The sequence below is a fragment of the Moschus berezovskii genome, chromosome 1 (genome assembly GCF_049115385.1).
Source record: "Moschus berezovskii isolate FMDL1 chromosome 1, NW_MosBer_1.0, whole genome shotgun sequence".
NCBI lineage: Eukaryota > Metazoa > Chordata > Mammalia > Artiodactyla > Moschidae > Moschus > Moschus berezovskii.
This window is the reverse complement of record NC_142460.1, coordinates 156,411,794-156,424,633: the sequence shown is the minus strand read 5'-3', so window position 1 is coordinate 156,424,633 and position 12,840 is coordinate 156,411,794. Positions and strand designations below refer to the sequence as shown.

The 12,840-nt window shown below is 39.1% G+C and overlaps 1 protein-coding gene across 1 annotated transcript in view; it reads right to left on the bottom strand.

Moving 5' to 3' along the window:
* The window catches only part of STAG1 (STAG1 cohesin complex component), a 503,309-nt gene that overhangs the window by 64,715 nt on the left and 425,754 nt on the right, over positions 1-12,840 (bottom strand). Inside the window, exon 16 of the mRNA XM_055413256.2 lies at positions 11,966-12,069. Coding sequence (XP_055269231.1) covers positions 11,966-12,069 — 104 coding nt within the window. The remainder of the gene's footprint in view (positions 1-11,965; positions 12,070-12,840) is intronic.

Here is a 12,840-nt window from a genome sequence, read left to right as displayed (position 1 = left end):
TCCTTTTCCTTCCTCACAATGTCACAGACAGAAATTTATTCTTAACAAACATCTTTGCAAACTCAGCACATATTTTTTTCTCTCCCTGTTTAGTCTAGAACTTTCACCTTTTCACTTAGAGGAAGCAGTTATGGCTTTTCTTTGACATATCCAAAACGCCAGCATCACTGCTCTTGTGCATTCAGGTCAATATTAAATACAATAAGGGAAACTTGAACACAATCACAGCAATACTATTATAGCAGATTTGATAACCTACAAGAGCTACGAAGTGTCTAACTGGTGGAGTACATTGGACAATGGTATGATTCACGTTCCAGGTAGGATGGAAAGAGACAAAGCTGGATGTGTGAGAATTTTTACCATGCTTCTCAGCATAGCATGCAACTTCAAACTTATCAACTATTTATTCTTGAATTTTCCATTTAATATTCTGGACCACAGTTGACTGGTAATTAAAACTTGAGAAGAGAAATGATGGATAAGGGACAACTACTGCAATTCTTTTTAATGTAGCAATAGAATGCTAGTATAAGTAGTAAAGGTAGAAAGTGAACCTGGAACATTTTGCTCTAAAAGAAAGCACCCAAAAAACAGCAGTATGTCAAAATGACAAGGAATTAGCCCAAAGGGGCTGTCAGTCAAAATTACATTCTGTCATTGTTTCATCAATTTCTCTAAGTTTATTTTTTTCCCATCTGTACTCTAGCCTGGAAAATCCCATGGATGGAGAAGCCTGGTGGGCTGCAGTCCATGGGGTCGCTAGGGGTCGGACACGACTGAGCGACTTCACTTTCACTTTTCACTTTCACACATTGGAGAAGGAAATGGCAACCCACTCCAGTGTTCTTGCCTGGAGAATCCCAGGGACGCGGGAGCCTGGTGGGCTTCCGTCTATGGGGTCACACAGAGTCGGACACGACTGAAGTGACTTAGCAGCAGCAGCAGCAGCATTTTAAGGCAAATTGCTGGTATATCATTTCACCCCTAATATTTAAGTACGTATTTAACAGATGAAGATGCAAGAACAGACTTTACATCTCCAATATTAAACAATAATCCCTTATTATCATTATGTACCCAGTCACTACTTTTCTCAATCTTTACTTTTTGGAATCTTTCCTATATTCATGTGGGTGTGCTAGGTCGCTTCAGTTGTGTCTGACTCTTTGCAACCCTATAGATTGTAGCCCTCCAGATTTCTTTGTCCATGGGATTCTCCAGGCAAGATACTGGAGTGGGTTGCCACGACCTCCTCCAGGGGACCTTCTTGATCCAAGGTTCAAACCTGTGTCTCTTAAGTCTCCCTCACTGGCATGCAGGTTCTTTACCACTAGCACCACCTGGGAAGCCCTAATGTTCACATTTAATGAAATTATTAATATGGTTAAATTTATATCAGCCACTAGGCTATTTGTTATCTATGTATCTTTTTTTCTCCCCTCTTTTCATTCTTTATTGTCTTCTTTGCAATTAAACATTCTTCAGCATGCAAATGTAACTTCTCTGTTGATTTTGTTCTTCTTTTTTAGGTAAGAGAAGTTGCTCCAGGGGTTACAATATATCAATAGCTCTTCAACTTATTACAAACAACCTCAAATTAATAGTGAATTAATTACAACAAAATACAGCAATTTCACTCCAAGAGAGTTCTATTTCCTTTACCCTTCTTTGTGCTATTGTCACACGTCTATGTATATTACAATCTTAACACTATAATGCTAGTACTATTGCTTTAAATAATCTCATGTCCCTTTAAAAATTAAAAAAAATATACAGCCATTTATACCCACCCACATATTTATCATTTTTAGTACTTTCTATTTCTTCCTGTGGATTATAGTTTCCATTCTTTACAACTTAAAGAATTTTTTTTTTAGTGTTTCTTCAAAGGCAGGTCTTTTAAACAATATGTCTCTCAATCTTTGTTTACATAGGAATATTTTCATTTCACCTTCATACTTGTAAAATAATTTTACTGAATTTAGAATTCTTGGTTGGCAATTTTGTTGTCTTTTGGTGACTGTCATTTTACTGTCTTCTGGCCTTAAATGTTTCTGATAAGTCAAACTATTAAACCAATTGCTGCTATCCTCCACATTAGTTCTTTTTTACTTGCTGCTTTCAAGATTTTTCATCTTTGTCTTTCAACAATGTAACTTGTGTTTATACTATTTTTTTTTTTTAATTTCTTGGATCTATGGATTAACATTTCTCACCAAATTTGGGAAGTCTCTGGAAATTATTAATATTCCTTTAAATGTTTTTCCTTCTTGTCTCTTTCTCTCATTCCTTTCTTTCTAGGACGCCATTACACAAATCTGGTGCACTTGACGTTGTTTCACACATTTCTTAAGCTCTATCATTTCTCTTCATCTTTTCCCCTGTTTTTTACAAAATGAATAATTTCTATTAATCTTTCATGTTCACTCTTTCTTCTGTCATCTAAAATCTGTTGAGCTCATCTAATAAATTATAAATTTCTGTTACTGTAATTTTCAACTCATAAATTAGCATTTGAAAAACTGAAATTACTCACTCCTTATTTCTTGTTACCATCAGTTCAGTTCAGTTCAGTCGCTCAGTCGTGTCCGACTCTCCGCGACCCCATGAATCACAGCACGCCAGGCTTCCCTGTCCATCACCAACTCCTGGAGTACACTCAAACTCATGTCCACAGAGTCGGTGATGCCATCCAGCCATCTCATTCTCCGTCGTCCCCTTCTCCTCCCGCCCCCAACCTTTCCCAGCATCAGAGTCTTTTCTTGTTACCATATTTTCCTATAATTCTCTGAACATATTTTCCTGTAACTCTTTGAATACATTTACAAAAAGGGCTCTTAAGTATCTGTTAAATCCAACAACTGGGCCTACTGAGAAGCCATTTCTTGTTTCTAAGCTTTTTCTTTTACATTTTAAATTAAAATTTTTTTAACCTGCCCTGGATCTTTATTGCTATACGTGGGCTTTCCCTGGTTGTAGTAAGTCTGGACTATTCTTCGTTGCCGTGCATGGGCTTCTCATTGTGGTGGCTTCTCTTGCTGCAGAGCACAGGCTCTAGGCATTCAGACTTCAGTAGTTGTGGCAGTATGGGCTTAGTTGCTCTGTGGCAGGTGGGATCTTCCCCGAACAGGGATCAAACTCGTATCCCCAGCACTGGCAAGTGGATTCTTAACCACTGGACCACCAGGGAAGCTCTTGAGAAATCATTTCTATTGTCTACTTTCCCCCCTGAGTATGGTCACACTTTACTGTTCATTTTTTTTTTTTTTGGCATGGCTTTAATTTTTCTAGAAAAGCAGACATTTTGGGATATCCTGTAACAGCTATGTATTCCAAAATTATTTTCCTAAGTTTCACTTTAACAAATAAATCTTTAATTGAGACTGTGTGTATCTTGTCTCTCACATGACGGATGGGTTTCTGTTAGCAATTTTATTCTTTTTTTTTACCTGTCTTTCTAGAAGTTTCCTCTGTGTTTCAACACATCACTGGTTAGCCAATGATTTGGCAGAGACTGTGTTCAAATGCTCCAAATATATAAGACTCCTCCTCTCTGAGACCTAATTTGCTGTGGGATAGGGAGCACATTCAAGGTTCAGTCAGTTTGTTAGTTTTCTTGATTTTTATTTTCTGTTGGGTTCTCTCAGGTTTCCCAATCAGCCAGGGATGTATTAAGAGTTTATTAAACCTTTTATGGCTTTCTCATTTCCAGTATTTTTATGGTTAGATTCTTGGCTGGTCCACTATTCTTATCAATTGCAGATACTATCTCTGAATGTCACAGGTGAAACTTTTTCTTATATGTGTTTCTTTCATTTCTAGTTGACAAAGTTGTGGACTTTTCCCCTCTTGTCCCATACTGAGTCTTTTCTCTCTGATAGCAATTGTATGCAGGTTTTTGCATACAGTGCCACTTTGGTAAAACTAGAGATGTCACCAATCAAACTTGTGGGTTGTGAGCATTGTAACCCTAGGCAAAAAGGCTGTAGACTCCTATAGCTTTAAACTGAAGCTTCAGCAGTTTTTCAAGAATATAAGCATACCTCATTATATTTTGCAGATACTGCATTTAAAAAAAAATATCCACCAAATTGGAACTCTGGAACAACCCTGTTTGAGCAAGTCTATTGGTGCCATTTTTCCAGTAGCATTTGCTCACTTTGTGTTTCTGGGTCACATTTTGGTTATTCTGGCACTATTTCAAACTTTTTCATCATTATTATTAGATTTGTTCTGGTGTGAACAACAATCTTTGATGTTACCACTTAATTTGTTTTGGGGTACCAGAAACCATGCCCATATAAAATGGGAAACTTACTCGATGAATGTTGTGTCTCACTGCTGCTCCGTCACCTAGCTGTCCTCCCATCTTTCTCCCTCTCCTCATGTTTCCCTAATCCCTGACTCAACAATACTGAAATTAATAACCCTGCTAACCCCAAATAAGCCTATTAAGTGTTCAGGTGAAAAGAAGCTTCATCACACATCTCTTACTTTAAATCAAAAGCTTGATGCAGGTGAAAGAGGAGAGTGAAAAGGCTAGCTTAAAACTCAACATTCAAAAAACGAGATAATGACATCTGGTAATATCACTTCATTGCAAATATATGGGGAAACAATGGAAACAGTGACAGACTATTTTCTTGGGCTCCAAAATCACTAAGGATATGGTGGCTGCAGCCAAGATTTTAAAAGATGCTTGTTCCTTGGAAGAAAAGCAATGAGAAACCTAGATAGCATATTAAAAAGCAGAGACGTCAGTTTGGTGACAAAGGTCCGAATAGTCAAAGCTCTGGGCTCTGGTTTTTTCAACAGTCATGTATAGATGTGAGAGTTGGATTATAAAGAAGTCTGAACATCGAAGAACTGATGTGTTTGAACTGTGTGCTGGAGAAGACTCTGAAAGTCCCTTGGATAGCAAAGGGGATCAAACCAGTCAATCCTAAGGAAATCAACCCTGAATATTCATTGGAAGGACTGATGCTGAAGCTCCGATACTTTGGTCACCTAATGCAAAGAGCTGACTCATTGGAAAGGACCCTGGGAAAGACTGAAGGCAGGAGGAGAAGGGGATGACAGAGGATGAGATGGTCAGATGGCATCACTGACTCAATGGATATGAGTTTGAGCAAACACACAGGGAAGACTGGTGTGCTACAGTCCATGGGGTCTCAAAGACTTGGACATGACTTAGCAACTGAATAACAAAAACTAGACATGATTAAGCTTAATGGGGAAGGAGTGTTGAAAGCTAAGACAGGTCAGAAACTAGGCCTCATGAGTCAAACAGTTAGCTAAGCTGTGAATGCAAAGGAAATGTTCTTGAAAGAAATTAAAAGTGCTACTCCAGTGAAAACATAAATAATAAGAATAAGAAAGTGAAACAACCTTATGGAGGATATGGAATCAGCTTTAGTGATTTGATAAAAGCAAACCAGGTATAACATTCCCTTATGTCAAAGTCTAATTCGAAGCAAGGCTCTCTCTTAAATTCTATCCTGAGAGAAGTGAGGAAGCTCCAAGAGAAAAGTCTGAACCTAGTTCATGAGATTTAAGAAAAGAAGCCATCTCCATAACATAAGACTTCAAGGTGAAGCAGCAAGTATTGATGCAGAAGTTGCAACAAATTATCTAGATCTAACTAAGACAAGTAATGAAGGTGGCTACGCTAAACAAAAGATTTGCAATGTAGATAAAATAGCATTATATTAAAAGAAGATGTCACCTAGGATTTTCATAGTTATACAGCTGGTGACTTTAAGCTGAAGCCAATGTTCATTTCCCTTTTTGAGAGTCCTAGGGCCCCTTGGTGGTGGTGGTTTAGTCGCTAAGTCATGTCTGACTCTTGAGACCCCATGGACTGTAGCTTGTCAGGCTCCTCTGTCCATGGGATTTTCCAGGCAAGAATACTGGAGTGGGTTGCCATCTCCTTCTCCAGGGAACCTTCTCAACCCAGGAAATGAACCCGGGTCTTCTGCACTGCAGGCAGATTCTTTACCAACTGAGCTACGAGCTGCCTATCACAATATTCATTTTGCAGCCTCATGGATCAAAGGCCCCTTGAATTATGCTAAATCTACCCTGCCTATGCTCTATCAATGTGGCAACAAAAGTCTGGGTGATAGTACATCTGTTTATAACATGGCTTTAGCTCAGTTCTGTTGTTCAGTTGTGTCCGACACTTTGCGACTCCATGGACTACAGCATGCCAGACTTCCCTGTCCATTACCAACTACTGGATCTGGTGATTTGGCAAGTATTTTAAGCCCACTGTTGAGATCTATGGTTCAAAAAACAGATCCCTTACAAAATATAACTGCTCACTGACGATGTATCTGGTCACCCAAGAGTTCTGATGGAGATTCACAAAGAGAATAATGTTGTTTTCATGCCGCCTAACACAATATTCATTTTGCAGCCCCATGGATCAAGGAGTAATTTCGACTTTTAAGTTTTACTAGCTAAGAAAAATTTTGTAAGGCTATAGCTGGCATAGACAGTGATTCCTCTGATGAATCTGAGCAAAGTCCACTGGAAACTTTCTAAAAAGGATTCAGCATTCCAGATGGCACTAAAAATATTCATGATTCAAGCAGAAGAGGTCAAAACATCAACATTAACAGGATTTTTGAAGAAGGTTACTTCAACTCTTATGAATGACTTTGAGAAGTACAAGGGGTTCTGTGGAGGAAGGAACTACAGATATGCTGGAAATAACAAGAGAAAGAATTCAAAGTGGAGTCTGAATATGTATAAACCTCATGACAAACACTTTAACAGATGAGTTGCTTCTTATGGGTGAGCAAAGAAAGTGGTTCCTAGAGATGTAATCTACTCATAGTGAAAATGCTGTGATGATTGTTGAAATGACAATAAAGGATTTAGAATATGACACATACTTAGTTGATAAACCAGTGGCAGGGTTTGAGAGGACTGACTCCAATTCTGAAAGACTTCTACTGTGGGTCAAATGCTATCAGACAGAATTACATGCTACTGAGAACCCGTTTTCAAAAGGAAAAGTCCATCAATGAGGTAAACTTTATCGTTGTCTAACTTTACAAAAAAAGATGTTCTTTTCATTATAGGGGACTGGAATGCAAAAGTAGGAAGCCAAGAAACACCTGGAGTAACAGGCAAATTTGGCCTTGGAGCACAAAATTAAGCAGGGCAAAGGCTAATAGAGTTTTGCCAAGAGAACACACTGGTCATAGCAAACACCCTCTTCCAACAACACAAGAGAAGAATCTACACATGGACGTCACCAGATGGTCAACACCGAAATCGGATTGATTATATTCTTTGCAGCCAAAGACAGAGAAGCTCTCTCTATACAGTTAGCAAAAACAAGACCAGGAGCTGACTGTGGCTCAGATCATGAACTCCTTATTGCCAAATTCAGACTTAAATTGAAGCAAGTAGGGGAAACAACTAGACCATTCAGATATGACCTAAATCAAATCCCTTATGATTATACAGTGGAAATGAGAAATAGATTTAAGGGACTAGATCTGATAGACACAGTGCCTGATGAACTATGGATGGAGGTTCGTGAACCTGTACAGGAGACAGGGACCAAGACCATCCCCATGGAAAAGAAATACAAAAATGCAAAATGGCTGTCTGAGGAGGCCTTACAAATAGCTGTGAAAAGAAGAGAAGCGAAAAGCAAAGGAGAAAAGGAAAGATATAAGCATCTGAATGCAGAGTTCCAAAGAATAGCAAGGAGAGATAAGAAAGCCTTCCTCAGTGATCAATGCAAAGAAATAGAGGAAAACAACAGAATAGGAAAAACAAGAGATCTCTTCAAGAATATTAGAGATACCAAGGGAACATTTCATGCAAAGATGGGCTCGATAAAGGACAGAAATGGTATGGACTTAACAGAAGCAGAAGATATTAAGAACAGGTGGCAAGAATACACAGAAGAACTGTACAAAAAAGATCTTCACGACGAAGATAATCACGATGGTGTGATCACTGACCTAGAGCCAGACATCTTGGAATGTGAAGTCAAGTGGGCCTAAGAGAGCATCACTACGAACAAAGCTAGTGGAGGTGATGGAATTCCAGTTGAGCTATTTCAAATCCTGAAAGATGATGCTGTGAAAGTGCTGCACTCAATATGCCAGCAAATTTGGAAAACTCAACAGTGGCCAGAGCACTGGAAAAGGTCAGTCTTCATTCCAATCCCAAAGAAAGGCAATGCCAAAGAATGCTCACACTACCGCACAATTGCACTCATCTCACACGCTAGTACAGTCATGCTCAAAATTCTCCAAGCCAGGCTTCAGCAATACATGAACCGTGAACTTCCAGATATTCAAGCAGGTTTTAGAAAAGGCTGAGGCACCAGAGATCAAATTGCCAACATCCGCTGGATCATGGAAAAAGCAAGAGAGTTCCAAAAAAACATCTATTTCTGCTTCACTGACTATGCCAAAGCCTTTACCTGTGAAGATCACAACAAAATGTGGAAAAACAGAAAGAGACGGGAATATCAGACCACCTGACCTGCCTCTTGAGAAACCTGTATGCAGATCAGGAAGCAACAGTTAGAACTGGACATGGAAAAACAGACTGGTTCCAAATAGGAAAAGGAGTACGTCAAGGTTGTATATTGTCACCCTGATTATTTAACTTGTATGAAGAGTACATTATGAGGAATGCTGGGCTGGAAGAAATACAAGCTGGAATCAATTTTGCCGGGAGAAATATCAATAACCTCAGATATGCAGATGACACCACCCTTATGGCAGAAAGTGAAGAGGAACTAAAAAGCATCTGATGAAAGTGAAAGAGGAGAGTGAAAAGGTTGGCTTGAAGCTCAACATTCAGAAAACAAAGATAACGGCATCTGGTCCCATCACTTCATGGGAAATAGATGGGGAAACAGTGGAAACAGTGTCAGACTTTATTTTTTTAGGCTCCAAAATCACTGCAGATGCTGATTGCAGCCATGAAATTAAAAGACGCTTACTCCTTGGAAAGAAAGTTAAGACCAACCTAGATAGTATATTAAAAAGCAGAGACATTACTTTGCCAACCAAGGTCCGTCTAGTCAAGGCTATGGTTTTTCCCGTGGTCATGTATGGATGTGAGAGTTGGACTGTGAAGAAAGCTGATCGCCGAAGAATTGATGCTTTTGAACTGTGGTGTTGGAGAAGACTCTTGAGAGTCCCTTGGAGTGCAAGGACATCCAACCAGTCCATTCTAAAGGAGATCAATCCTGGGTGTTCGTTGGAAGGACTGATGCTAAAGCTGCAACTCCAATACTTTGGCCACCTCATGCGACGAGTTGACTCACCGGAAAAGACTCTGATGCTGGGAGGGATTGGGGGTGGGAGGAGAATGGAATGACAGAGAATGAGATGACTGGATGGCATCACCGACTCGATGGACATGAGTTTGAGTGAACTCTGGGATTTGGTGATGGACAGGGAGGCCTGGTGTGCTGTGATTCATGGGGTCGCAAAGAGTCGGACATGACTGAGCAACTGAACTGAAACTGAACTGAACTTTAAGAAATTGCCACCAGCAAAAAGACTCTAAGTTTCTGAAGGCTCAGATGATAGTGCTTTTCTTTAAGTAATAAAGTATTTTTAAATTAAGGTATGTACATCATTTTTCTAGGCATAAGGCATTGTACACTTAATAGACTACTGTATAGTGTAAATACAACTTTTATATGCATTGGGAAAAGAAAAAAAATATATGTGCCTAGCTTACTGCAATATTTGCTTAATTGTAGTGGTCTGGAACTCAACCTACAATATCTCTAAGATATGCCTAGTAATAGTTCTCAATTTGTTTGTTTTTTTAAATCTGTGGTGAATTTCCAGAACCCTGACATGGGCTTTGATTTTTTTTTTCCAGTTTCATTCTTTTTTTTTGGGTAGGGGGTGAAGAGGAAGGGAAATTGCCTACTTCTTCATACTACCAGAGCTAGTCTTTCCATCTGTGATCATCTCAGTTCAGTTCAGTCGCTCAGTCGTGTCCGACTCTTTGCGACCCCATGAATCACAGCACGCTAGGCCTCCTTGTCCATCACCAACTCCCGGAGTTCACTCAAACTCATGTCCATCGAGTCAGTGATGCCATCCAGTTATCTCATTCTATGTTGTCCCCTTCTCCTCCCGCCCCCAATCCCTCCCAGCATCAGAGTCTTTTCCAGTGAGTCAACTCGTCGCATGAGGTGGCCAAAGTATTGGAGTTTCAACTTCAGCATCAGTCCTTCCAATGAACACCCTGGATTGATCTCCTTTAGAATGGACTGGTTGGATCTCCTTGCAGTCCAAGGGACTCTCAAGAGTCTTCTCCAGCACAAGGCAAACCATTCAATATTACAGTAATCCAAGCCTATGCTCCAACCAGTAATGCTGAAGAAGCCAAAGTTGAACGGTTCTATGAAGACCTACAAGACCTTTTAGAACTGCTGCTGCTGCTAAGTCGCTTCAGTTGTGTTTGACTCTGTGCGACCCCATAGACGGCAGCCCACCAGGCTCCCCCATCCCTGGGATTTAACACCCATAAAAAGATGTCCTTTTCATTATAGGGGATTGGAATGCAAAAGTAGGAAGTCAAGAAACACCTGGAGTAACAGGCAAATTTGGCCTTGGAGCACAAAATTAAGCAGGGCAAAGGCAAATAGAGTTTTGCCAAGAGAACGCACTGGTCATAGCAAACACCCTCTTCCAACAACACAAGAGAAGCCTCTACACATGGACATCACCAGATGGTCAACACCGAAATCAGACTGATTATATTCTTTGCAGCCAAAGATGGAGAAGCTCTATACAGTTAGGAAAAACAAGACCAGGAGCTGACTGTGGCTCAGATCATGAACTCCTTATTGCCAAATTCAGTCTTAAATTGAAGAAAGTAGGGAAAACCACTAGACCATTCAGATACGACCTAAATCAAATCCCTTATGATTATACAGTGAAAGTGAGAAATAGAGTTAAGGGACTAGATCTGATAGGTAGAGTGCCTGATGAACTATGCACGGAAGTTTGTGACATTGTGATCATCTCAATTCATCTGGAGTAACAATGAAAGATCTAATCCTTAGGTAGGTTGATAAGGAGTGTGGGGTCCTCAAGGAGGAAGGGGTCCAGAGCACTTGAGGAAGAAGGGGTCCGGGGCTCTCAAGGAGGAGTAAAGGACAAACTTTTTCTACATTGCTTTGTCTTAGTTAATGTAACAGTGTATCTTGCTTGAAGACATGTTTCTCCTTAATAAGAACCTTTTGACTAATCTTGTTATCTTAAGATGTATGTTGTAGGAGTGGATCTGGTAAGACCTTTCAATTGTTAGTTCTAATCCTGTTAAATTTCAGATGTATGTTGTGGGAGTGGGTCTGGTAAAAGTATATAAGGCCTTGATAAGAATAGTGAGGGGGGCACTCTTCATCCTCCTTCTGATGTCTATGTCAGAAGGTTTCTCTGTCCTTTTTCACTTTAATAAAACTCTGTTACACAGAAGCTCTTGAGTGATCAAGCCTGGACCCTGGTCCTGAAGCTAAATCCTCCTCAGAGATCACAAATCTGACATCATGCACTGTAAGCTATCCGCAATAACACCTGCATTATTAGCCTCATACTCTGGGTGAGCAAATTAACAAAGAAAATGGTCAACTGTCCAAAGATTACATAGATGCTAAATGGAAGAGTTTGCAAAACTACATAGTTTGCCTTCAGAGCCTTTCTGTACTTTAAACAAATATAAATGTGAAAATTCTTAGGATACTGAACTAGAAGCAGGCACAGGTGCATGCAGCATGGATGAAAAGAATCTACTTTTGGAAAATGAGTAGACAGGATATAAGATGAAGTACCACAGCATGTATCATTTACAAAAATTTCATGTTTTTAGGAATACATACGTCAGTAAGTATTCAAATATTTGAAAGAGTTGTTAATTTCTTTTTTTTTTTTTAAGATTTCTCACTAATATAACTTACTCTCTTGCCGGTACCCCTTCCCACTGGAGGATGTGCCTCAGCAGCTTGACGAATTGTACAAACCATTAGCTCTATAAGAGCACTCTCCTGACGGTCGGACATTGCTAAAGTCAAACAAAACACATTAGCATAAGTAGATAGTTTTATAATAGCCACATATCAAAAATGCACACAATTATTAAAAAAAACCTTCAACCTATTACTTAAAGACTAAGGTTAAGTTCTATTCTTTGTCCTTTTTATCTTTTCAATAATATGTATCTGTCATAAGTCAAATAAGAAAGAGGCACACAAAGTAAAGAAAAAAAGGATAACCTCTGGTTTCTTCTAATACCTAATTTCTTGTAATATCATACTTCTGAGTTGGGCAATGCCACAATTTTCCTTCTACATCATTTCAAAGTTTACACATCTTTTGCCTTTTTTAGTAAGAAAAAAATTAACAATAGATTTTGAATATCTTTCAAGTCATGACACATATGAATAATTACCTTAAATAATTACAAGTTATTACATAATTTGTGTTCCACAGTTTATTCAACCTTTTCTATTAACATTCACTCAAATTTTCCTCAAATTCTGGTCACGTTTATAAAAAATTCAATAACAAGTATCATAAATACACACATATTTATGTAACTAACACTTCTATTTCTTCAGAATAAATGTCAAGAGAGGGAGTAATAAGTCAAAGGTTAAAATCTTGGTACTGACAAATCAATAAGGTTACTTACTGCAATCCACACCTCCAAATGCAATGATGACAATGTTTGATTCCTCTTATGCCTGCCAACACTGGATGTTACAAGTTCCTTTAATTTTTGCCAATCCAATCACTGAAAGTGGTATTTCTTATTTTGCTCCTGCATAATTAG